This window comes from Oncorhynchus tshawytscha, linkage group LG03 (genome assembly GCF_018296145.1).
Source record: "Oncorhynchus tshawytscha isolate Ot180627B linkage group LG03, Otsh_v2.0, whole genome shotgun sequence".
NCBI lineage: Eukaryota > Metazoa > Chordata > Actinopteri > Salmoniformes > Salmonidae > Oncorhynchus > Oncorhynchus tshawytscha.
Window position 1 is genome coordinate 45,160,593 of NC_056431.1, and position 25,397 is coordinate 45,185,989.

General features: G+C 43.3%; 2 protein-coding genes across 2 annotated transcripts; both read left to right on the forward strand.

Moving 5' to 3' along the window:
• Positions 1-3,718: 3,718 nt before the first annotated feature.
• LOC112245955 (NADH:ubiquinone oxidoreductase core subunit S1) lies at positions 3,719-9,792 on the forward strand. Its single transcript, XM_024414180.2, has 19 exons — positions 3,719-3,862; positions 4,419-4,495; positions 4,875-4,969; positions 5,096-5,203; positions 5,314-5,390; positions 5,494-5,575; positions 5,736-5,866; positions 5,984-6,169; positions 6,285-6,419; positions 6,510-6,624; positions 6,986-7,131; positions 7,230-7,358; positions 7,549-7,678; positions 7,776-7,936; positions 8,038-8,192; positions 8,326-8,501; positions 8,589-8,723; positions 8,954-9,026; positions 9,106-9,792. The coding sequence occupies exons 1-19, from the start codon at positions 3,849-3,851 to the stop codon at positions 9,195-9,197; spliced, it is 2,217 nt and encodes a 738-aa protein (XP_024269948.1). The 5' UTR covers positions 3,719-3,848; the 3' UTR covers positions 9,198-9,792.
• Positions 9,793-10,309: 517 nt separating this feature from the next.
• Positions 10,310-25,218, forward strand: LOC112245962 (INO80 complex subunit D). The gene is given in 12 exon segments (XM_042317548.1): positions 10,310-10,812; positions 12,365-12,611; positions 12,727-13,123; positions 13,125-13,202; positions 13,243-13,537; positions 13,893-13,998; positions 14,091-14,315; positions 14,673-14,776; positions 14,980-15,113; positions 15,219-15,445; positions 20,848-21,005; positions 21,327-25,218. Coding segments are annotated over 11 exon segments (2,943 nt in total). The 5' UTR covers positions 10,310-10,812; positions 12,365-12,393; the 3' UTR covers positions 22,328-25,218.
• Positions 25,219-25,397: the final 179 nt, after the last annotated feature.

Sequence of the window (25,397 nt, forward strand, 5' to 3'; positions counted from 1 at the left end):
GGACAGAACAACATCCCAATGTTGGGTTACAAACAACCCATTGTTTTCTTTAAAAGAGAAAGGTTGGGTTGTTGATGCTATGATCCACCGGGTCAGGCCAGAAGACTGGAGGCGTGACTTAGTAGGGGTGTGGTTTTTAGATAGTTATTTTTGGCCACCTGTGAGGGCAAATGTCATTCCGATTAATCTGTTCTGTTTTCTTGTCATCACCTGTCAATGTTGAGCACTGACACTTTTCAAATCAAATCCAATTTTATGAGTCACATGCACAGAATATAACAGTTGCAGACCTTACCATCAAAGGCTTACTTACAAGCCCTTAACTGACAGTGCAGTTCAAGAAATAGAGTTGAGAAAATATTTACTAAATAAAATAAAATAATTAAAAGTAACACAATAAAATAACAATAACAAGGCTATATACAGGGGGTACCGGTACCGAGTCAATGTGCAGGGGTACAGGTTAGTTGAGGTAATTTGTACAAGTAGGTATAGTGGCTATGCATAGATAATAAACAGAGAGTAGAATTAACAATTCTTTGGGCCTTCCTCTGACACCTCCCAGTATATAGGTTCAGGATGGCAGGAAGCTTTGCCCCAGTCATGTATAGGGCCATACGCACTTCCCTCTTTAGCACCTTACGGTTGGATGCCGAACAGTTACCATACCAGCCGGTGATGCAACCGGTCAAGATGCTCTCGATGGTGCAGCTGTAGAAAGTTCTGAGGATCTGGGGACCCATGCCTAATCTTTTCAGTCTCCTGAGGGTGAAAGGTGTTGTCGTGCCATCTTCACAACTGTCTTGGTGTGTTTGGACCATGATAGTTTGTTGGTGATGTGGACACCAAGAAACATGAAACTCTCGACTCGCTCCACTACAGCCACATATATGTGAATGGGGGCGAGTTCTGCCCTCCTTTTCCTGCAGTCCACGATCAGCTCCTTTGTCTTGCTCACGTTGAGGGAGAGGTTGTTGTCCTGGCACCACACTGCCAGGTCTCTGACATCCTCTCTATAGGCTGTCTCATCATTGTCGGTGATCAGGCCTACTGTTGTGTCGTCAGCAAACTTAATGATGGTGTTAGAGTCATGCTTGACCACGCAGTCGTGGGTGAACAGGGAGTACAGGAGGGGAATAAGCACACACTCCTGAGGGGCCCAAGTATTGAGGATCAGAGTGGCAGATGTGTTGTTGCCTACCCTTATCATCTGGGGGTGGCCTGTCAGGACATCCAGGATCCATCTGCAGAGGGAGGTGTTTAGTCCCAGAGTCCTTAGTTTAGTGATGAGCTTTGTGGGCACTATGGTGTTGAACGCTGAGATGTAGTCATTGAACAGCATTCTCACATAGGTGTTCCTTTTGTGTAGGTGGGAAAGGGCAGTGTGGAGTGCAATTGAGATTGCACAATCTGTGGATCTGTTGGGGCGGTATGTGAATTGGAGTGGGTCTAGGATTTCTGGGATGATGTGGTTGATGTGAGCCATGACCGGCCTTTCAAATCACTTCATGGCTACCAACGTGAGTGCTACGGGGTAGTCAATTAGGCAGGTTACCTTCGCTTTCTTGGACACAGGGACTATTCACTTCCATGCTGGGTTGACTCAGCAGATGTGTTTTTAATGTAATCCGTAGGTTATTTTCAAGAGGCATGGCTTTCATGAGAGTAAATGTCATTACCTGTTCATCATGTTATATTTGGTAAACTTATAATAAAGACATTCCTTTAATATTTTTTGAATATGAAATTAATAACAGTATTTAACTATCCCAACATTGGGATATGCATCAGCACTTGAACAACTTAATTTATTAAGCTACAAAAGTGTCACTACTCAACTTGAAGATATACAATACAACAGAACAGATTAACCAGAATTACATTTTTTTAGTGTTTTAATTTTATTTAACCTTTATTTAACCAGGTAGGCTAGTTGAGAACAAGTTCTCATTTACAACATATACTCTCGTGGGTGGCCAAAAATAGCTATATAAAATCCACGCCCCTTCTAAGCCACGCCTCCAGTTTTCTGATCTGACCCGGGTTTTTAACCCAGCATTTTTTCGAGTGTATGGCTAGTGTACACAAGAGCTACATTCTATTTGGCCTGTATTTCTTTCTCAAATTATAATAAGTCTATAAATGAATCACCTATGTTTACATTACATTTTAAAAATAGTATTCACATTGCTTTCACTGTGTGGGAATTTGCAATCTATGAGGGAAATTTGAAATGCAATTTATTTGTTAATTCTAATATATTTGAGTCAAAGGAATACACAATAAATCCAATCCCTTATCTTTATTGGTAGTGTGCTTAAATATTTATTGCATCTGTTATAAGGAAGCAGTGCCAGGAGTGCTGCTATATAGAGTGGTGCTCAATCTCCAGGGAACTAACAGGATATTGCCTGTAACCTCATTAAGGTTAGAGTACACTGAGGATGGAATAAACATACCACATGCATAGTTGATCAAAGAAGAATACACAAGAAGACGTGAACATCTAATACGCATTCAATTATAGCTAGAGAGTGTGTTGCCACTCTCCACTCTCAAATATGTGGATTTACAATATATCACTTAATCCTAACTGCTGTCTTCCTGAAGTTCAGTCCTGTTTTTTTCAATGTAAATGTTATTGGTAAACAAACCCAGATGAGTTGAGATTGGTTGGGTAATGTGGGCCACATCTGGAACCATGGCCTGAGGAAACATCAACTGTATCATTGTTGTATTAATCACCCCATGTCTTCTGCCAATATCTTGACACAACACTTGGAATAGTGGGCTATTGACATTTGATTCAGATTAATTGATTAGGCAAATGAGGGGTGTTGTGGAAAAATAATCTGGAATGAATGAAACCAGATTGGGATTTTTGGACACCTAATTGGGGATTTAAACTGAATAGAGATAGGAATGAAAAGCCATTTTATAGTCAATTGCATCTCAGGGAAGCAAATCCAGGTGCATGTCATGGATGGAAATGAATTGCTCAGCCAGGGAGAATGTCTGAAGTTCTCACCATCACATGCAAAGAAATCAGTAGACTAGTTTACTACTAATTACAGATTTATAAAATACTAGTAGCTACTACTAATTTACAGATTTGAAAATACTCATATAATTTATTTGTATTTATTTATTTTTATTGAACCTTTATTTAATTCTGCAAGTCAGTTAAGAACACATTCTTATTTACAATGATGGCCTGCCACAAGGCAAAAGGCCTCCTGTGTGGACGTGGGCTGGGATTAAAAATAAATGTAATTAAAATATAGGACAAAACACACATCAGGACAAGAGAGACAACACTACATAATGAGAGACCTAAGACAACAACATAGCATGGTAGCAACACATGGCAACACAACACACAACACGTAGCAACACAACATGACAACAACATGGTAGCAACAATGTTTATTGTTGAGAGGCTGTCTTCACTTTTTAGGTACTGAATGCATCCCCATAGAGATATGGTAATGTATGACCAGATTGCAACATTATTATGCTACATTAGGATGATGCTTTCAAGACAACTGGGAATTTGGAAAAGAACGAGGTCAAAGCATGACGTCGGTTTTTTTCAGGTTGGAAAGTCGGGGCTCTAGAAATATGCCCGAGTTTCCAACTTGGAATTTCTTGTTGGATGACCGTTCAAAACGATTTTTCCCAGTCGGAGCACTTGTTTCCGAGTTCCCAGTTTTCTTGTACGCACTGAAGTCAAAGAATTCCGAGTTCCAAGTTGTTTTGAACGTGGCATATATTACGGGAATTACCTAATCGTGTCGCATTTGAATAGAGAAAGTGCGCAGTCAGTGGTGTCCATTGGGGTACTGCCGATGCTAGTGGCAAGGTAAGGACTTGCAATAACTGCTCTCGTGTTTACATTTTAAATGTATAAGAGGAGTGTGATATTTGAAGGTGTTTTGAAATCCATCATGTCTAGTTTAGGTCAAAGCACCATGAAGTGCGACGGTTGTAAAAATAGATAGCTAACGTTAGCGTTTAGTATAGATGGTTCATGGCCATAGTAAAATAAAGGATCAGTGTTGTCAGGGATAGCAGTTATGCATTTGCAAGCTGTTGTTTTCTTATCATAAATATGCAACTGCTATGTAGCTTTACAAATAAATATGCGACTGATTACCTTATAGCTAATGTTAGCTAGCCATTTACACAGCTAATGTTAATCTTTTTATTCCTGTCTAATCTAAGGAGAGACGGGTTAATGCCAAATGCATCACTTGCGTACTTAGCGTATGTCTGAACACACAAACAATCTTTATACACAAATATCAGGTGATGCTGCTTGCCAATATGGAAGTGATTGCACTTTCTAAATGGCAAGTAAAGTTGATGAAATTACATTTTTAGTTGGCTATTTTACCTGTCCATATTTTCGTTTTCAGCATGTTGCGTCTACCTGCGGTGAGTCGCGCTCTCGGAGTCGCTCACTCTACAGGGAGCGTGGCAATCACAAAAAATGGTAGGCCTCATAAATTTACCAACAGTATTAATAATATCATGATATGTTATTATACATGAAGGAATAAGAGGTGAACAATTCGTATGGCACAGGTACCCATGTTGTCCTTGTTACTTTATTCTGCTCACGGATTATCTGCAGGATAACAGAATTGTCAGGGCTTGGCTGGAATGGTGATATCCGATCTGCTCAGTTTAGTGCAGGTGGTTTGTTAAAATGGCCTTTTATTGTGATGGTGCACTACATAATTCATTAGTTCAATTTGAAATTGGGATAATAAAGTCTATGCCATTGTGTGAAATACAAAGAGTAAGATGGAGGGTGTTTTTTGATACAAGGAAGTAGACTGTTTAATAAAAAAAAAAAAATGTGTTTATAGTTCACAATGCAGCTACAGCAGCAGCCAGTAACCTGGTGGAGGTATTTGTGGATGGGAAGCCACTCATGGTGGAACCAGGAACCACAGTGCTGCAGGTAGTGGGGGCTCTAATCACTGATATTTGACAAATACTTGACTCTAGAATATAATGTCTTGTCAGATGTTTATACAGAGTAACTGCTTTGGCAATTACTTTAGACTTTATTGATATCTTGTTTTAGGCATGTGAAAAGGTGGGAGTGCAGATTCCTCGCTTCTGTTACCATGAGCGCCTGTCAGTTGCAGGGAACTGTCGGATGTGTCTCGTGGAGATTGAGAAAGCTCCAAAGGTATGTTCTTATGGGTGATTGAAGCTTTTAAATTGGCTGGCGTGTACTTGTACCCTTGTTTATGGTGTACACTCTTATTCTAATATCAACACAAGCACATCTCTTTACAGCCAGTGGCAGCATGTGCCATGCCAGTCATGAAGGGTTGGAACATTTTAACTGACTCTGACAAAACAAGGAAAGCTAGGTAGGAAGAATCACCTGCAAACACATCATCCCTTTGCATTACCTTCTTAATTGGTAAACATCACCAGTACTATAGCATTTTTTTTTTTACCCTCTTCTGGTAGAGAGGGTGTGATGGAGTTCCTGTTGGCCAATCACCCTTTAGACTGCCCAATCTGTGACCAGGGGGGAGAATGTGACCTTCAGGTAAAAAATATGTCATCATTGTTTCCTAGAACTTCTAAATCTCCTCTTGAAGAGGATAGTAATGATGATGATTCAACAAGTGGAAGGAACTGGTAATGAGGTTGTTGGACTTTTGGACTTGTAAAAGTAACATGTTTTTGTCATTGTGTGCTGACTGCAGGACCAGTCCATGCAGTTTGGCAGTGACCGGAGCCGCTTCTTGGAGAGCAAGAGAGCTGTGGAGGACAAGAACATTGGTCCCCTCATCAAGACCATCATGACCCGCTGTATCCAGTGCACCCGATGTGTCCGGTGAGTCAGACTAGTAATCACGGTCCACCTTGGAAGGATTAATTATACTAATAATTACTAATCATTTCAAAAGGGGACCGCTATCTATGTGCTAAATAATGTTTTCCATCTTTGCAGCTTTGCCAGTGAGATTGCAGGTGTGGAGGATCTGGGAACCACTGGAAGGGGCAATGACTTGCAAATTGGCACTTATGTGGAGAAGATGTTCATGTCAGAGCTGTCTGGGAATGTAATTGACATATGCCCTGTGGGAGCACTGACTTCCAAGCCGTATGCCTTCACTTCCCGACCCTGGGAGACCAGGTATGTGCATTACAGTATGTTGTTTTGAATACAATACAAGCCAGCTCTTGAAATGGAATACAAGTAGTGGTACATAGACCTTGTTGGTTATCAACAAACCTTTCTCTCCTCACAGGAAGACTGAATCCATTGACGTGCTGGATGCGGTGGGCAGCAACATCGTAGTGAGCACCCGGGGTGGTGAGGTCATGAGGATTCTGCCCCGTCTCCATGAGGACATCAATGAGGAGTGGATCTCAGATAAGACCAGGTAAGCTGAGGACCAGCTCATGTCAAATCCACACTGCTTTGCCTTGTCTGTCTGAATTAACAGTGAACTCATTCTCTTCCTCGATGGCAGGTTTGCCTACGATGGGCTGAAGCGGCAGCGCCTCACTCAGCCCATGGTAAAGGATGCGTCTGGACAGCTGGTGGCCACTTCCTGGGAGGATGTGTTGACTAGAGTGGCTGGGGTGGTATGTGATATTTGTGGCATATTGAACGTTTCTGTTTACAGTCGGACCTTCCTCCATGATATGTGGGCGGCGCACAATTGGCCCGGCGTCGTCTGGGTTTGGCCGGTGTAGGCCGTCATTGTAAATAAGAATTTGTTCTTAACTGACATGCCTAGATAAATAAAAGTTAAATTAAAAACCATTTTTTAAATGTTTATAAACAACGAGAGAACAGTTTATCCACAGTGTCTCATGACCTGAGATGTAGCATGATCTGTTGTGATTCATGCATTTCCATGTTGATGTTCTTGTGTTTGTGTGCAAGTCTTTTAAATGGTGTGTAGACACGAGTAGCCTATTACATCAGTGTTTACTTTTGCAGTTGCAAGGAGCCCAAGGCACCAGTGTAGCGGCCATTGTAGGAGGGATGGTGGATGCAGAGGCTCTAATCGCCCTGAAAGACATGCTGAACCGCTTGAATAGTGACCGCCTATGTACTGAGGAGATCTTCCCCATGGCTGGGGCTGGGTAAGGCAAGGCTGAGCCTGAGGGGAATACAGTGGTACAGAGTTAGTTAAGATAAGACCTCAGTGGAACATTCCTGATTTGGGTTCTATTTACTATAGTTCTGACCTGCGCTCAAACTACCTACTGAATTCCCGCATCGCTGGCATTGAAGAGGCTGATTTGCTGCTCCTAGTTGGCACCAACCCACGCTATGAGGCACCACTTTTCAACGCACGCATCAGGAAGAGGTATAGCTGGGATGGGATTTAAGTGCTGACAAAAATCACTGGCATCTCAATTAGCGTGTAAACTGTCAGAGCTGTGTGCAGCATCCAGCTCCTGATTTACGCACTCTCTTTAAGTGGAAACTATAAATCTGAAACATGTTTACACCATTGAGATGACTGGTATGCATGCTTCATGTTGTACCCTGGGTAGTTGGCTTCATAACGAGCTGCAGGTAGCCTTGGTGGGGCAGGAGGTGGACTTGACCTACACATACGATCACCTTGGGGAGTCTGCTAAGGTCCTGCAGGAAATAGCTGCTGGGACCCACCCCTTCTCTAAGGTAGTCATGTATTATTTACAGGTCTCTCATGGTCGGCCACTAAGTGCTGTCATTGAGATTTTGCTACATCAACAGTTATTTAAAATCTCGTTCCCAGGTTCTTGCCAAGGCAAAGCGTCCTGTCGTGGTGTTGGGCAGTGGTTCCCTACAGAGAGAGGATGGGGGCGCAATACACGCAGCAGTGTCTACCATTGCTCAGAATGCCCGTGTCAGCAGTGGAGTGGAGGAAAGCTGGAAGGTTCTCAATGTGCTTCACAGGTAATAACTACTACTGTACTTGATCTCACATTGATGTAGAATTTGTTTTTATTCGTTTTCACAGCAAATTCCCTATTTTTTTTGTCTGTTTCTTACTACAGGGTGGCCAGTCAAGTAGCTGCGTTGGATCTTGGGTACAAGCCAGGCGTGGAGGCCATCAGGAAGAATCCGCCCAAAGTCCTGTTCCTCCTTGGGGCCGATGCTGGCTGCATCACCCGCCAAGACCTGGCAAAGGACAGCTTCATCATTTATCAGGGTCAGCAAAGCTCCTCCACAACAGAGACATAACACCAATCTTTGGTGTAAAGAATTTCAACAATAATATCCATGATCTTTAAGTGAGTCTTGCGCCAGACTGAATGTTGTTTTTGTTCCATAACTCTACACAGGGCACCATGGAGACGCTGGGGCGACGATGGCTGACATCATTCTCCCTGGAGCAGCGTACACAGAGAAATGTAGCACCTATGTGAACACTGAGGGGCGTGCACAACAGACTAGGCTGGCTGTGACTGCTCCAGGCATGGCCAGGGAGGACTGGAAGATCATCCGCGCCATATCTGAGGTAAACTACTGGTTCACCGCACTTATCAGTCAGTGAATGTGTTCAGTAGCAATTTCATGACTTAACTGTGTTGGCGTTTTTCTATAGCTTGCTGGACTGACACTGCCCTATGAGACCATGGATGAGGTGCGTGACAGATTGGCGGAGGTTTCACCCAACCTGGTGCGCTATGATGACGTGGAGGAGGCTAACTATTTTAAGCAGGCAAATGAACTGGCCAAGGTCAGTTGTAACACTATGTATAGTACACCCACACAAATGCCTCTGTCTTCCCTGGAACTCCCTAATGAATATTGTTAGTGTTCTTCTTAGGAAGTAGGAAAAATAGTTGGCCTGAGGAAAACCTCTCCTATGAACATGTTATTTTTACATTTTTAAACACACTCGTGCCTCGTGTCTGCTCCCTATGGTTAATTAGGTTGTAAACTAATGGTCTCTGTCTTCTCCCTCAGGCTGTGAATCAGACCATCCTCACAGAGCCTCTGGTTCCTCCACAGCTCACTGTTCGAGACTTTTACATGACAGGTGAGACAGGCCTACTGACTCTGTCTTTTCTTTACTACTGTAAGTGAATGTTGTGTTAAAATCTCTCACTTCTCCACAGATCCTATCAGCAGAGCCTCCCAGACAATGGCTAAGTGTGTGAAGGCTGTAACAGAAGGAGCCCAAGCTGTAGAGGAACCATCCATATGCTGAAGCTCTGTTTTCAGGGTCATTCCTCTCTAAATGTAACATGTCTATCCAACTCTCACATACTTGCAGAAATAACCATTAGGCCTACATATATCCATAGACATATCCATAGATGTGCCGTACAGTGTCATTGTAATAGATGCCTGTTCAACTCTCACACGCCTATAGAAATCATTTGCACACCTACAAAAATATACGAATGTATGTCATAAAGTCAATGCAATAGATGCAGTACCTCATACAATTCTCACTTTAACAACAGCTGTGGCACATCCATAGAAACATATTTATTATGCAGTAAAGTTATTGTAATAGATGCCTATTCCATTCCTAGCTATACACACAACTTCCTACACGCACAACTTCCTATGCTATAGTATACACACAACTTCCTCATACCCTTAATGACCGAATGCAGTACAAGCACCTTTCAGTCTTCCAGCTGACAATGGCATAGATAATTTATTTCCTCTATGTATATTACCGTACCACTGTGAATTGTGTATAGATTGTATTTTCCCCAATGATTGAGAATACGCTGCTTTGTAGATAATGTATTCAAGAGTACGTGTAATAAATCTATTTTTCTTCATTAGTAGTCAATGGTAAAGCACAAACTCTTCTTAATTTTTGGAGATGGAGCCTGAATAGAGCCATTGGTCAGCACAATCTATCACATTGGAATGTCTTATGTACCACTGTAGCACAGTTTATATCGGTGATCACAAATATTTTTATTACACTGTTGAAATAGATTAAATGTACTTAATTGTAACCTTCATGAAATACTTCTTTATAATCACACACCCACAAATGCATGTATTGTAATGGGCCAAATTGAGCTGGTGAGAATGTCACAAGTGCATTGCGAACCAATAAGGCAGGCTTATCAGAAATGTTGATTTCTACAGCAGAGAAATTAACCAAAAATCTAACTTTGACTTATTTTCCTAAGGAAAGAAGAATACGTTAATGTGGAGTATTACACTAAAGCTGTGTTCCCCTATAACTTTGTATAGTTACAAGCTGTTAGTAGGAATAGACGTGATGGGTACTAGCTGCATCAGCATTGGGCAACAGTGTTGCAGCCAGGGTAGAGAGAACTCATTCATAAAGAATGCTGTGATATCAGCCGTTGCCAGATAGAACCGTGACGTGTTATACTAAGGTTGATATAAGTAGGGAAATGTAACTTGTTTCAAAGCGCATAACTCTAGCTACTCTACACTCCAATTAGAATTGCCATGCATGTACTCGGCAATACATAAAATTGCATTTCTTCACTGCTGTAGCTAATACAAAGTTGAATTTCCAATATGGTAGAGAGGTTGTTGTTGTACAGTGGACTGTTGTCATGTCTCCGCAGTGCCTGTAGTGGTGCTGTGAGGAGTCTACTGTGGACTGAACTAAAATCCTCAGCAGCTCCCAACTGCTAATATTTGCTGTGGATAAACCTCATTTACATGCATCAGTATTTTCAATTATATTGTATTCGAATAGGAGCATTATTACTATCCTAAAATATAGATTATCGATGCACAAATAGGCAAGCTGATTCTTCTGGCACTTCTACAGTCTTTCCGGAGTGAATACCCTACATAGCCTATACCAATTGAAGGTAAGCGAAGCCTCTTCACAGCCTCGACTTCGATTTTTGGGGAGCCCGGTTATGGCTCAGGACTAGAAGGACGACTTTGCTACTCGAGGCCCTAGGATTATTAGGTCTGGTAGGCCTTATTGTTTCATGTTGAAACGTTTGATTTGTTATCTGTATCACACAACATATGCTAATTATAGCTGGTTAATGAGCTGTAATATAATATACATACGTTCACAACGTTTCATTAATCACCTAAATGTATTTTTCTAAACAGAAGATGATCAGATGACTTGCATGCAATGTTTTGTTTTGAAGGCCTTTTTGAACGGGCCTCTGTGCCTCCCCTTGCCGTATGTTTGGTTCTCGTGAAATCCCAGTCTGAAGATATTTTTTTATTATCAAATATATTTCAGTTTGCTGAAAATGCAGCATAATATTTCATAGACATTTTCTGGTGTATATTGATGTTTCCGTTTCCTGGCTACCGCAACTTTTGTGTTTTTAGCGTAGTTGGCTAATGTTAACTAATGTGCTAACGTTAGCTAACAACATATCGCTAGACAGTAGGCTACAGTGGCAATTGTATAAGGTAACTAGTTAGCTAGTTATGTATGATAATGTATGTCGTTAACATATACATTTGTAATTGTTGTCCAATGCCAATACTTTTCGGAGGTGTGCAAATTGACCAGAATGTAGCTAGTTAACTATCTACTAACGTTAGCAAGCTAGCTGCCCAAGAAATGTAGCTAGCTAGATAGCAAACGTTAGCTATCTAGCTCGGTTCGCTAACGTTACCTAAGTTGCTAGCTAACGTACGATAGGTAGCAAGTAAGTAAATATGGTAGCTAACTATTTGTTTTGATAACTAACTAGTATTTGTCGGGCTGTTTAGTAGATAATTAGACACGTAGTTTACTTAACGTTATTTAATTCAATGTGCTCAAGAAGTGTGCATGTATTAGCTAGCGAGCTATTCCTTCAGTTTTAATCATAACGTTAGTTAGGTAATAGTTATATTTTTATGAGAGCCTCGTTTAATTCAAGGTTATCTAACGTTAACTAGATAATGGAATAACTGGTGACATTCTGAAAATGACATTGTGACATTACAGGACAGCGTTTCCACATCCTGTATTTATTTGCATGTAACGGGCAACTTCAGTCTGACTGCATCCTCGTGCGCATGAATGTACTGTGGCCACAGGTATGGGGAAGCATTACAGTACTTTCTACAACTGATTGCCCTAAGCCAAAAATGTCCATTTACAGCATTGGTTAAAAAACGAATTAAACAAACATGAAGTCATATGCCACAGATCCTCCGATTATTTCGGTCATGTGTGCATGTTTTACGTACCTCATGAACAAATTATTGATTAGATTCCTGAATTGTGCATGGTGATGTTGCTAAACAAGTCAAACTATAGAGTCAGGGGAGCTGTAAATGTTTATTTCTGTACCCCCAGTCTGTTTGTGTTTGTCTTGTTTGCATATTCAGGGCAGTCTCTGCATTACTGTGTATGATGTGAGACTTATGGTTTTCCCTGGCATCTTCCTCTCCCATCAGCTGATGTTCTCAAGGACAAGAGTCACGTGATGTATGAGGGCAAACACATCCACTTCTCGGAGGTGGACAATAAGCCATTGTGCTCATACAGCCCAAAGCTCTGCAAGCAGCGCAGGCTCAATGGCTATGCCTTCTGTATCCGTCATGTCCTGGAGGATAAGACTGCCCCCTTCAAGCAATGTGAATATGTGGCCAAGTACAACAGCCAACAGTGCACCAACCCCATCCCCAAGTCTGAGGACCGCAGGTGGGTGTGACGATACAATAGAAAGTTGTCCTCTGCACCGAGGACGGTAGGTCTTTGTCATTGACCCATCTGTCATAGTTGTGAACAGCTTGTTAAACGTGTGTGTGTTCCACAGATACTGTAACAGCCACCTCCAAGTTCTTGGGTTTATCCCCAAGAAGGAGCGGAAGAAGAAGCATGATACATTGGAGGAGATGCGCTCACGACCTCACCTGGAGTCAGTGGCTCTTAACATAACTGTGCCCTCGCTGGCCCTAAAGGCCTCCAACGGCCTGGACGAGCTGCCACCCTCTCCACCCTGCACCCGTCTCTTACCCCTCCCAGATGGGGAGATCCTGGACCCTTTTGCCTTTTATGAGGACGACACAAACGGGGAAGAGTGCGCTGCTCAGAAGGGCTCCGCTGTCAGGAAGAAACTACACAGTCGGCTGGTGCTCAGCCAGAAACTCCAGCTCCACCATCACGACACTGACTTTTTCCAACCACCTTTAGAGCACTTTAGCCCCTCTCCTCTTCCCCGTGTGCACCCCTCCTCACCCCTCCACCCTCACCTCCCCGTAAACAGCAGACAGGACTCCTCCAGCCCCCCCAGCACTCCACCATGCCCTCGTTTGTCCTCCCAGGACAGCAGCAGGGTTTTTTATGCAAGCCAGCTCCACCTCCGACTCCCGCCTTTCTGCCTGTCGGGCTGCCCCCCAACACGGCTCCCAGTCAGGTGCAGTCCTCTGGTCCCCCCCTCAGCAGGAAAGCTCTGTTCACTGCCACGCCCTTGCCATCCAGTAGCTGGGACAGCACTCAGCGGCATATGGTGGCCATGCGCCCAGCTGCCTTCTCACCTCCCCCTGCCTGCCTGGCCAGGTTACAGCATCTGGTACAGCTCTGCGCCCAAAGACATCAGGAGCACGGAGACCTTTTCCCTCATCTAGGTACCTCTTCTTCCTATCCATGTTAAATAGAGTTTACACAGGCAGCACAATTCAGATGTTTTTTTTTCACTATGTAATTGTTCTTTTGATCTGATGTGAAGATATCTGATTTGATTGGTCAGTAGACCTAGGTGGAACAACCGCTTTTCTCAGTCATAGTAAGTACACTCAAAGTAGGTATCAGCATAGTCAGTGCTAAGTAGGAAAAGACAAGTCTAAGTGTTAGTTTACAAAAGGCATTTATTACTTTAAAAAAAAATAATGCTTATTAGTTGTGGGACATGGGGTCTGTGTAATATAGATGATCTGACTATTCTGCTGAGGCCAGCTGGTCTAACAGGCTATCTTCTTCCAGGGTTGGACTGGTCTGAAGACAGTGCTGAGGATGATGACGTGGAGGCCGAGAGAGTTCCACCATATCACAACGCCTGGAGACTACAGGAAGGACACACACAGGACGTGTATGTTGCTTTCTCACATGCTCATAGTTAGGCTCTCATTTTATTCAGACATGAATAGGCTATGACTGTTGTTTATTTTGTTCCCATCACAGCTCTGATGAAGATGCCGGTAGCTCTCGGAGAACACGTCTGGCACGGCTGTGCTCGTACCTCCAGGATAAATACAAGCACTTGTGCAGGCAGGAGAGGGCAACCATGCGCCAGAAGAGATACCGCTATGCCTTCCGCAAAGCCCTGCTGCATGCCGCCAGTAAAGACCCTGACTGTGCTGGCCAGTTGATCCAGGAGCTGCGCAAGGTCTCCCAGACCTCGTCAAGGTACCCACACTCAACACTGGACTCAAAACTCCCTAGGGCCTGGTTAGTCTCCTTCAATACCATCTGTCAATGGATAATCTCCCAAAATTTGTGAGGTAAGTTATAATTAGTGCCCAGGCCCTAGATACTCAAGTCTTTCCTGGTCAGTTGGTCACGTGATCAGGATGTTATAATTAGTGCCCAGGCCCTAGATACTCAAGTCTTTCCTGGTCAGTTGGTCACGTGATCAAGAGAAGCACCTGTCCCCAGTAATGATAATTGTGTTCTGAAGAGCGTTGATATGCTAGTTGTGTTGTGAATAGCTGAGGAAGTGTTGATGTGGTTGTGTCCTGAGCGTGGGTCTGTCTCTCTGCTCAGTGCGCTGGGGCAGCAGGAGACAGAGGCGGGAATCTGCACTGGAAGTACCAAGGGCCGGGCCTGCACTAGCCAAGCTCTACCCTTCACCCGACACTGCTTCCAGCGTATCCTTTTCACCAACCCCTTACATCAGTTACATGGCACACGGAACTCTTATACCTAAACTGTAATTTATTGGGGAATATGGCTTTTTAACTTGTCTTATTGCAACTTAGCGAACAGATTCAAATGATGTGTCCTGTTTTTGACACGTGACTGTGTGTGCTATCTTTTCCATTGGAGTGTTTCCTTCACGGCTTCTCTGCAGATGTTCTGTTGAATCGCTCCCAGCAGCTCTTCTCCAGTTGCACAGCCAAATTTGCAGATGGACAACAATGCTCCATCCCTGTGTTTGACATCACGCATCAGACACCGCTCTGTGAGGAGCATGCCAAAAAGATGGTGAGTTCCCCTTCAGTCAGTAAATTGGAACGTTGCCATTGTAATACCTATGGCACAGTATTTGCTCTGTATTACTATACTTGTGGACATGTGTTTTTCCTATAGGACAATTTCCTGCGTGGGGATGGTAACAGAAGAGTGCAGCACCAGCAACAGCAGCAACGGAAGCCGCGGAAGAAGAGCAAACCGCCGGCGCTCACCAAGAAACACAAAAAGAAGAGGAGGAGAGGGCCATGGCGGCCCCAAAAGCCCATCCCGCCGGCTCTGCCCCAGGGGAACTTGGGAATGCCTTCCTCCTCCAGCCTGACCATGCCCACCCAGGGTAGCATCAGGTCTGTCCCACTCACTTAATCTCTCTCTCGTCCTCTCTCAGCTCTAGTATTAACTAGGAATTTAACGATACGTATCTGTCCCCGATTCAAATGTTTTAAGATGATGTACGACTGCCTCGGTCCACGGACACCAATCCATGGATCGTCAAAAAATTGATTCAAATGCTACGAATCTCCGATTAATCTTTTTGTTGTTGCTCATATTACTTTCTTCTACGTAGTCTTTTGTGACAACTGACGCGTCCTCTCCTTCATTGTCAAACTAAGCATGTAACTGTTAACAGGCATATCAGTAGCCTAGTCAAACTGCGCACTGTGCCAAGCTTCGCGCACTGACCAGCTCTCATCTGGCTATACCTGCTGAACTGGGCTTACAGTATATTTTATTTTGATTGTTCAGGTTTTCGATCAGCAATAGTTTTGCTTTAAAGGTACAATATGCATAAATCACTCCGCCATTTCCTGGTTGCTAAAATTCTAATAGTTTGCCTAATTGCAGTTTGTGACAAAACAAGTGTAGAGGATCATTGTGCCATTTAAACCGCTGTGAAATATCTTTTCAATAACCAAAAATATTGTATTTTCAGCTGTTTGAAGCATGCTGTACAAAACTGAAAGTAAAAGATGCAAAAACAAAACTTAAGAACAGGAAGCATAGAAATAGAGCACATAGAACAGATCTACCCACAACTTCTTAGACTTGCATTCAATAAGAATGACAGATCTATAACTCACATTTCTATGTGAATTTGGTCAGGTCGCCCAAAAGTGACATATTGCAGCTTTAAACAATCCGTGTATATCAGGTCTACCCAACCCTCTTCCTAGAGATCTACTGTCCTGTAGGTTTTCAGTCCAACCCCAATTTAACATATCTGATTCAGCTAGTTAAGGTCTTGTTGAGCAGCTAATAAGTAGAATCAGGTGTGTTAAATTAGGGTTGGACTGAAAACCCACAGGACGTAGATCTCCAGGAAGAGGGTTGGGCAGCCCTGGTGTATATGGTCATTTTTAGATCTACAGGGTAAAGTTGATCATTTCATAATGAGGAATCACTTTTGCGAGGCGCACTGCATGGCCAAAGCGGGAGGAGAAAAGAAGCTCACTAAACTTAAAAACAGTCAAAACCATTCGATTTTGATTTGTAAACGATAAATATTGATACATTACTATCAAACACTTAATCTGCAAAAATGACTTGTAAATTAGTGGGTGATGGGGATGTCAAAACCAAAGTGTGGGGTGGTGGTGGGGGGGGGGGAACAAAAAAACAGGCTACATTAACCCCCCCTAATCTGGTAGTGGGGTGGTAGATGTCTAGTCTCCCTGATGGCTCAGATCAGGTGCCTAAATAGTATACACCATAGACCTACATCATTTACACATGTACATACACCAGGGTCTCAACTTACTGTTGCGAGTTAGAATAGTACATTACACAAAGTGCAATTTGAACATTTGGTAGTGAATCATCCCTAGCGTCGATTGACGCACCCTTGCGCCAATCTTATAAACTTAATTTTAATAAATCTCCATAAATCTAATAAAATTGTATTGGTCACATACCGATGGTTAGCAGATGTTAATGCGATGTAGCAAAATGCTTGTGCTTCTAGTTCCAACAGTGCAGTAATATCTAATAAATCATTAAAAAAAAAATACATTCCCCCCATTTCATGGTATCCAATTTGTAGTTAGTCTCTTGTCCCATTGCTGCAACTCCCGTACGGACTCAGGAGAGGCGAAGGTCGAGAGCCATGCATCCTCCGAAACACAACCCAACCAAGCCGCACTGCTTCTTGACACAACGCCCGCTTAACCCGGAAGCCAGCCACACCAATGTGTCGGAAGAAACACCGTACACCTGGCGACTGTGTCAGCGTGCATTGCGCCCAGCCCGTCGCGGGATGCGAAAAGAACAACCCGGACGACGCTGGGCCAATTTTGCGCCACCCCATGGGTCTCCCGGTCGCGGCTAGTTGTGACCAAGCCTGGACTCGAACCCAGAATCTCTAGTGTCACAGCTAGTCTAACAAGTAATCTAACAATTCCACAACTACCTAACACACTCAAATCTAAGGGACGGAATAAGAATATGTACAGTTGTGACCAAAAGTTTTAAGAATGACACACATTAATTTCCACAAAGTTTGCTGCTTCAGTGTCTTTAGATATTTTTGTCAGATGTTACCATGGAATACTGAAGTATAATTACAAAGCATTTCATAAGTGTCAAAAGCTTTTATTGACAATTACATGAAGTTGATGCAACGAGTCAATATTTGAAGTGTTGACCCTTCTTTTTCAAGACCTCTGCAATCTGCCCTGGCATGCTGTCAATTAACTTCTGGGCCACTGATGGCAGCCCATTCTTGCATAATCAATGCTTGGAGTTTGTCAGAATTTGTGGGTTTTTGTTTGTCTACCCGCCTCTTGAGGATTGACCACAAGTTCTCAATGGGATTAAGGTCTGGGGAGTTTCCTTAATCATGCTGGAAAAGGCGTCACCAAACTGTTCCTGGATGTTCGTCACCAAACTGTTCCTGGATGGTTGGGAGAAGTTGCTCTCGGAGGATGTGTTGGTACCATTCTTTATTCATGGCTGTGTTCTTAGGCAAGAACCCACTCCCTTGGCTGATAAGCAACCACCACACATGAATGGTCTCTGGATGCTTTACTGTTGGCATGACACAGGACTGATGGTAGGTCTCACCTTGTCTTTTCCGGACAAGCTTTTTTCCGGATGCCCCAAACAATCGGAAAGGGGATTCATCATAGAAAATGACTTTACCCCAGTCCTCAGCAGTCCAATCCCTGTACCTTTTGCAGAATATCAGTCTGTCCCCAATGTTTTTCCTGGAGAGAAGTGGCTTCTTAGCTGCCCTTCTTGACACCAGGCCATCCTCCAAAAGTCTTTGCCTTGCTGTGTGTGCAGATGCACTCACACCTGCCTGCTGCCATTCCTGAGCAAGCTCTGTACTGGTGGTGCCCTGATCCCGCAGCTGAATCAACTTTAGGAGACGGTCCTGGCGCTTCCTGGACTTTCTTGGGTGCCCTGAAGCCTTCTTCACAACAATTGAACCTCTCTCCTTGAAGTTCTTGATGATCCGATAAATGGTTGATTTCGGTGCAGTCTTACTGGCCGCAATAGCCTTGCCTGCGAAGCCCTTTTTGTGCAAAGCAATGATGACGGCACGTGTTTCCTTGCAGGTAACCATGGTTGACAGAGGAAGATCAATGATTACAAACACAACCCTCCTTTTGAAGCTTCCAGTCTGTTATTTGAACTCAATCAGCATGACAGAGTGATCTCCAGCCTTGTCCTCGTCAACACTCACACCTGTGTCAACGAGAGTATCACTGACATGATGTCAGCTGGTCCTTTTGTGGCAGGGCTGAAATGTAGTGGAAATGTTTTTTGGGGGGATTTGGTTCATTTGCATGGTAAAGAGGGACTTTGCAAATAATTGCAATTAATCTGATCACTCTTCATAATATTCTGGAGTATATGCAAATTGCCATCATACAAACTGAGGCAACAGACTTTGTGACAATTAATATTTGTGTCATTCTCAACTTTTGGCCACGACTGTAGATATAAATATATTGATGAGTGATGACCGAGCGGCATAGGCAAGATGCAAAGATGGTATAGAATACAGTATATACATATGAGATGAGTAATGCAAGATATGTGAACATTATTAAAGTGGCATTATTAACGTGACTAGTGATCCATAAAAAGGTAGAGATCTGTTTTTTGCATGGGCTTCATCTCAGTCCAGCAAGTCCACTGCGATGGAAAGTGGCAGAGCTACAGTGCTGTTTGTCCGACCAGGAGACATCCTGAAAAACAGTATTTTCACAAAAACGTCTATAGCATGCGAACTGTTTGGCCTACAAACTAACATGTCTGTGTGTAAAGATGAGGCTCTCACGTTCTCCGCCTTGTTCTACGACCCCCACAGGACTCGTATGATGGTAACCTGGTACCGGTTAAATTTTTTTGTTTTGTCCCCCCTCTCCCCACCAAAAAGGGATTAAATATGCGTTAAAAAAATAATATTTATATATAATAATTCCTGAGCTTTCTTATCTCCTAGATATAGGACAGACACTTCAAAACATTATTCCCTATGATTTATTTTTTGACTTTTGCCATTTATGAATGTTATTCACTTAGTTTTTTATGTCTATAGAAGTAAAGGCCAAATTCAACATTTTATTAAATACTTTTTGATACCGACAGGGGTCCTAAAATTCATCATCGACTAGCTAAATGATCCATGGTATGATCATCTTAAAACAATTCCATATGTTAGCTTAGTAGAACCCCTCTTCGCCTCAAAGGCTTAGACTTTTTGGGGATAAACTTGTAATCATGGTTAAATTACCAACCGTGGGGCCCCCAATGATTTTGTTAGTAGCTCTCACTCAGATATCTTTATAAAAACTGCTAACATTTCTCTCCACCCTATGGCATAATGTGCAAACTTGCAGGAAATTAACTGTAAAATTGCTAATTTCTCTCTGCCCCATGGCAAAATGAGTAAAATGTCTGGAAATTAGTTACAAAATTGGAAAATATTCTCTCTGCCCAATGGCAAAATGTGTAGATTTGCAACAAACCTTCTTTAAAACTGTTAAAAATGTTCTGCGGCCCATGGCAAAATGTGTAGAATTACAGGAAATTAACTCTTAAGATAGGGCCCCCAAAAGTCTAGAGCCAGCTCTGACTACATATATGGGTATGCAGACCAGTGAGCCACTGTAGCCCCCCATGATCAGATTTTTTTTTGTGGCCCCCACCCCCATCTAAGTTGCCCATCCCTGACTTACATAATTTACACGCACACACACACAGCATATGTTTTACTGTCCTTGTGGGGAACTAACATTTTATTTCCATTCAAAATCCCCCAATCTTAGCCTAATTCTAACCCTAAACCTAACCCCCGAGTTTAAAATAGCCTTTGTCCTCATGAGGACGTGGGAAATGTCCACATGGGGATAATTTTCCTTGTTTCACTATCCTTGTGGGGACTTTTAGGGATTTCCGGTACCCACAAGGATACTAGTACAAGCACGCACGCATGCTCAGAGAGACCCAGCTCATGAGCTCCATCAGCAGCAGATTTGAATTTAGAATGGATAATGAATGGTTTTAGTGCATTGAACCGAATCGCATAGATTTGCTCTCAAATCAAACAGAATTGCACTGAATTGTTTCAAACTAAGAGGTATGGTTCCTGTATAAATGGGAGCCTATATCTAGATACGTATCGAATCGTCTTGAAAGGGAAAGATGTACATAAGTAGTATCAATATATTGTCACAAACGACTGCACAGTCCTATCAGTGTGCACTGAGAATTGTATTTTATGAAGCTGTCTTGGTGGCAGGAGTCCTTCGACGCCCGAACTGAGCACTGATGAGCTTCCTGATGACATCACCAATGACATGGCAGACATTCCAAACGACCTCGAGCTGAACCAGGAAGACTTCTCGGACGTGTTACCCAGGCTCCCCGATGACCTGCAGGACTTTGACTTGTTTGAAGGTACACTTCATTTGCTTATTGTCATGGATTTCACTGCTCAAGGTTCTATTCATGAATGTTAGTTTATACTTTTAGATTTGACCTGCAGTATAACCTCAGTTAGATTAAGACTTTCCCAATGGGGGTATTTTTAGCATGTGTGTGATGTCAGCCTTTTTTAATTTTTTATTATTTTTAAAAAATTGTTGTATTTGATCCGGTTTGTCTGCTGAATAAACTGGAGTCTCAACTATTTACTCCCATTTCTTCTTGATCTCTTGAGAAAGGGAGATTGTTGGTAGATTCCTAGGGTGTGGGTAAGAAAGTTGTGTATATCCTCAGGTAAAAATGGGGAGCTGCTACCCACCACGGAGGAGGCTGAAGAGCTGGTGCGAGCACTGCAGGCTGGGCTGATGGGCTCCTACCCAGACTCCCTGGTGTGCCTGACCTCCATGGCGGAGATGGCACAGGCAGATGGAGTGGACCATCGGGTCATGGCAGCAGTGTTTCCTGGGCCAGGGGTCCAGCCGGGTGGGATTGGGGACCTGCTCAATGGCCGCATCCCCCCAGAGAACTTCTCCAGCCTGGAGCTGGAGGACAACCTGCTGCACTCTGCTGGAGGCCACTTCTCCTCTGCGGTGTCACCTCAGCAGCCCCAGGGCCAGGCCCCCCCCCCTGGGCCTAGCCTCACCACCCCCACAGTCGCACAGAGCCCCCTGTCAGAGCGAACGTTCCCCCGGACACACCAGCCCAACATCCTGGCCAAGCCTGAAGTGCCCACCTCGTCTCCACAGGGCAACCATTACAGCAGCGAGCATGTGCCATCCCCCTATAGTGACCACATGTCCTCCCCCCATGCCACCTCCTTCCAGACAGAGACTCCTCTCCTTGTGGAGGTCCCTCTGAGCGGGGTACCAGGCCCCCCGCAGTCCTCCTGGAACAACCCCCACTTGCCCCTCACTGACCCCACACAGTTTGGCAACCTCATCAGACCTGAGGGCCACCTCATATCCACCTCTCTTTCTACTCCCCCCTCCTCCACCTCCCACTCTGTGACCCTGCAGCCCATGGCTGCCCTCTCAGCGATCCCCCAGAGCGGCCTGACGGGCTTGACTGCTCCCCCCAACCCCTCACCACACGACCTCCTGACCTCCACCCAGTCCAAGCAGCAGCTCCCTCAGTTCAGCGCTGCCTTTGGCCACCAGCTGGCCTCCCACAGTGGCATCCCCAAGGACGTGCAGCCCAGTCACAGCTCCACGGCGCCCCCCACTGGCTTCTCCATAGCTAGTGCCACCGCTGCAAGTGCCAACAGTGCAACACCCCCTTTTCCACACAGTGACTGAGAGCGAGCCGGTCAAACCATGGACTCTAGACACTCATTCACCCACAGTCGATGCATTTTCCATCTACTTCAAGTGTGAAATGTGGTAACGGTGCACTATACTATCTGAATTTCCACAACCTCAGATATTCCTTAACTGTAATGATTTGGTGATGTTATAGCCATTTGGCCATCTGAAAGGGTATGCAAGAGTCCAGTGGTTTGATGTGAATGCCGCTCGAGGGTTTCACCAGCAGGAGGAGATGTTGGGCAGCGTTTGTGTGGAGGGAGGGAGGTGTCTCAGTTGAAACGTGGACTCACTTGGAGGAACATTGGAGGAAGTACCTTTAGGAGCGATTATTCCTATCATAGTGACCGCAACAGTGCTAGAGAATTCTATGACAAAGCCTCAATCAGTGGTCTGTTTTTTTTTTTTGTGTATCGCCAGTTTAGTCCTGTCTTAAGTCTTCAACTATAACCTGCCTTGCTATGATCATTGCATCGCCTCATCTGTTCCTCATTCCATTCACCTTTGAAAGAGATTCTAGGGTAGATCCTTTGTAGGCATCTGTGTGTGACCCATTATGAAGCAACAGAGGAAATTGCTCTGTCGAATATCATGAAGTAGACTTATCTCCTCCCACGACTTAACAGACACAGAATTTGGCCGAACCACTTTTAAACAGCTTTTTTTTAAATATTGTGTATATATTTGGTATTTTATCGGTTTACTCAAATGTAAAAGGTCTTTTGACCTCACCATTCTTTGGGGAACTCCTTACGGGTGGCCTATTAGACACTTGAAGGTAAATCTTGTTACTTTAAGCAATAAACACATTGCCATACTCGGTCACAGTCGTGTAATGTATTGTATTAGTCTTCACTTTATGTATCTTCATTATGTAATCCATACCAATGTGGACCAGAAATATTTTGGGGCCTGTATAACTCCTGTGTCATAAACAGTTTGTTTTAAATCAAGGCTAAACTGTTTGAGTAGAGATATAGACTGTCTGTAACTGAACAGGAGCCAGCTTGCCAAAAGCATCTTAAGGCTATAAGTTAATTGATAGGATCCTATAGTTCTAACGATGAACTTAGCCTTAAGATGCTTTTGGGAAACCAGGCCCAGGTCAGGAAGCTTCTCTTGGGTCATACTTAGTTTCACATAGCGAAGGGAAAAAGGGTCACTGTTATTGCGAGGGTAATGGCCATATCTAGGGGCTTTATTGTCTGCAACTCTCCATGGTGCTCTCTGGTCTTGCTAAATAATGGCGTTTTTATTGGGACATGCATGCATGTGGTCCCTCCTAAGAGAGAAACTCTCTACTTCAGGAACCCAGTGGGGGGGAAATGGTTCTCCTCAATATCAGAACTCATTCAGTAAAGGACCAGAATGTTGTCTTTCACTAGTCTAGCAGTGTATATGGATACAGTGGATGTTTATATGGATGTGAAATTATGGCCCCCTTGTTTAACCCTCTGTTAGCTGTCTGTGGTAGTGACACCATTGATGTAAACTGGTGCAATGAGCATTTGAGGTATAGCACTGTCTGTTGTAATACAAAATTATTATCAGGTGAATTAAGGTCAATGAAGCATGGGTCTCTGTTAACTGTTTGGTTAGGGAATGAGGATGGACTCTACCTGACAACTCTGTCCTATCTGCTTTTAATAACTCTTATTACAGCAGTAAACCATGAGGTTCGGTATATATTTTTTTAACTGAAAGATACTCAGTGTTAAGTATTAGATATATTTGTAGGGTAGAAATCTCTACAGTGGGTTTTATTGGTGAGTTAACGAGTTGCAATGGATTGAAAATGAAGTAAAACAAAAAATAAAAAAAATCTTGCCATTTGCAAAGTGCTTGATGGAAACCTTTCTCTTGTTTTAATGGCTAGCAGAACTCTTCATTTATCTGAAGTGGAATGATCCATGTTTCTGTACACTGTCAATTATAAGACAATGTCTATAATTATGTAAGACAGTCATTTTGATAGCTATTACATTCTGGCAAGCATTTGCTGCTGAAAGACTGGGATTGCATGGAGAGACAACCTGACAGCTGAGTGCAAAGCCACAACATTTCTCGCTCATTTACTACTGGATCACTCTAGAGAGCAGTAAATCCAACCATAGCGTTGCATACAATTTGAACCTTTAAAAAAAAAAATCTTTGCAAGTACTAGGGATATACATAACAGCACCTGTAATCAGTTTGGATTTGGAGGACATCGCTGACCTGCTCTAAACAGGACTGAGGCCAGAGATTCACCTAGTAGGCATCTTGTATTTTGTCAGGATACGGATTACTAACAGCTGTCAACTGCACACACACATTTTTAAGACCTGAGCAGGCCCCAATTCCAACTGAAGGCCTAGTTCTTTCTCCCAGTTCCAAAGAGACACATTACCAGAGCAGACTCAAGTTTGTTTCTTTTGCTTGACCACCCCATTGTTGTTCCTAGATGTACAGCCCCTAGGAATTAGGTGGGCTGGAAAGTGGTCTTGAATTTGCGCAAGCAAGGCGATACTGCTGTATTCACAAAGCATGAGATGAGAGACATTGCACAGCTAGACTCCCCACCAACGATATAGATCCAACTCCACGGGGCGCTTGAAATCTGAGAGATTGGCTGACAAATTCCTATACTCATTGAATGTACTGTATTACTGTTTTTAAACATGATAGGATGAGCTAATAATAATCTAGTCACCTTTTATTGGTCCTTGTTTAATTTGTCTAAGGTATTTTTTTGTATACAAAGGTTTACATTTTTATGTATATTTTTCTTGTGTACAAATGATGTAATATGTGTATAAACACTGTATGTAATATCTGTATATAGTGTGATAATTTGATCTGTTTTTTGGATGTATAAATAAAACTTGCTGTGAGGTATTCGCTGACGGGTTGTGCAGTGTTTTTATTTCTATATGGACAATTCGGACATGTCTCGCTGCCTTAGATTAGCCATCAAACTTCAGGGCCTTTTGTCCTACACATTGTCAAGGGCTGCATTTACACATCTGTTTGGTGATGTTATACGGGCCAAGGAACTAACGGAATTAGAAGAGAACGGAATGTG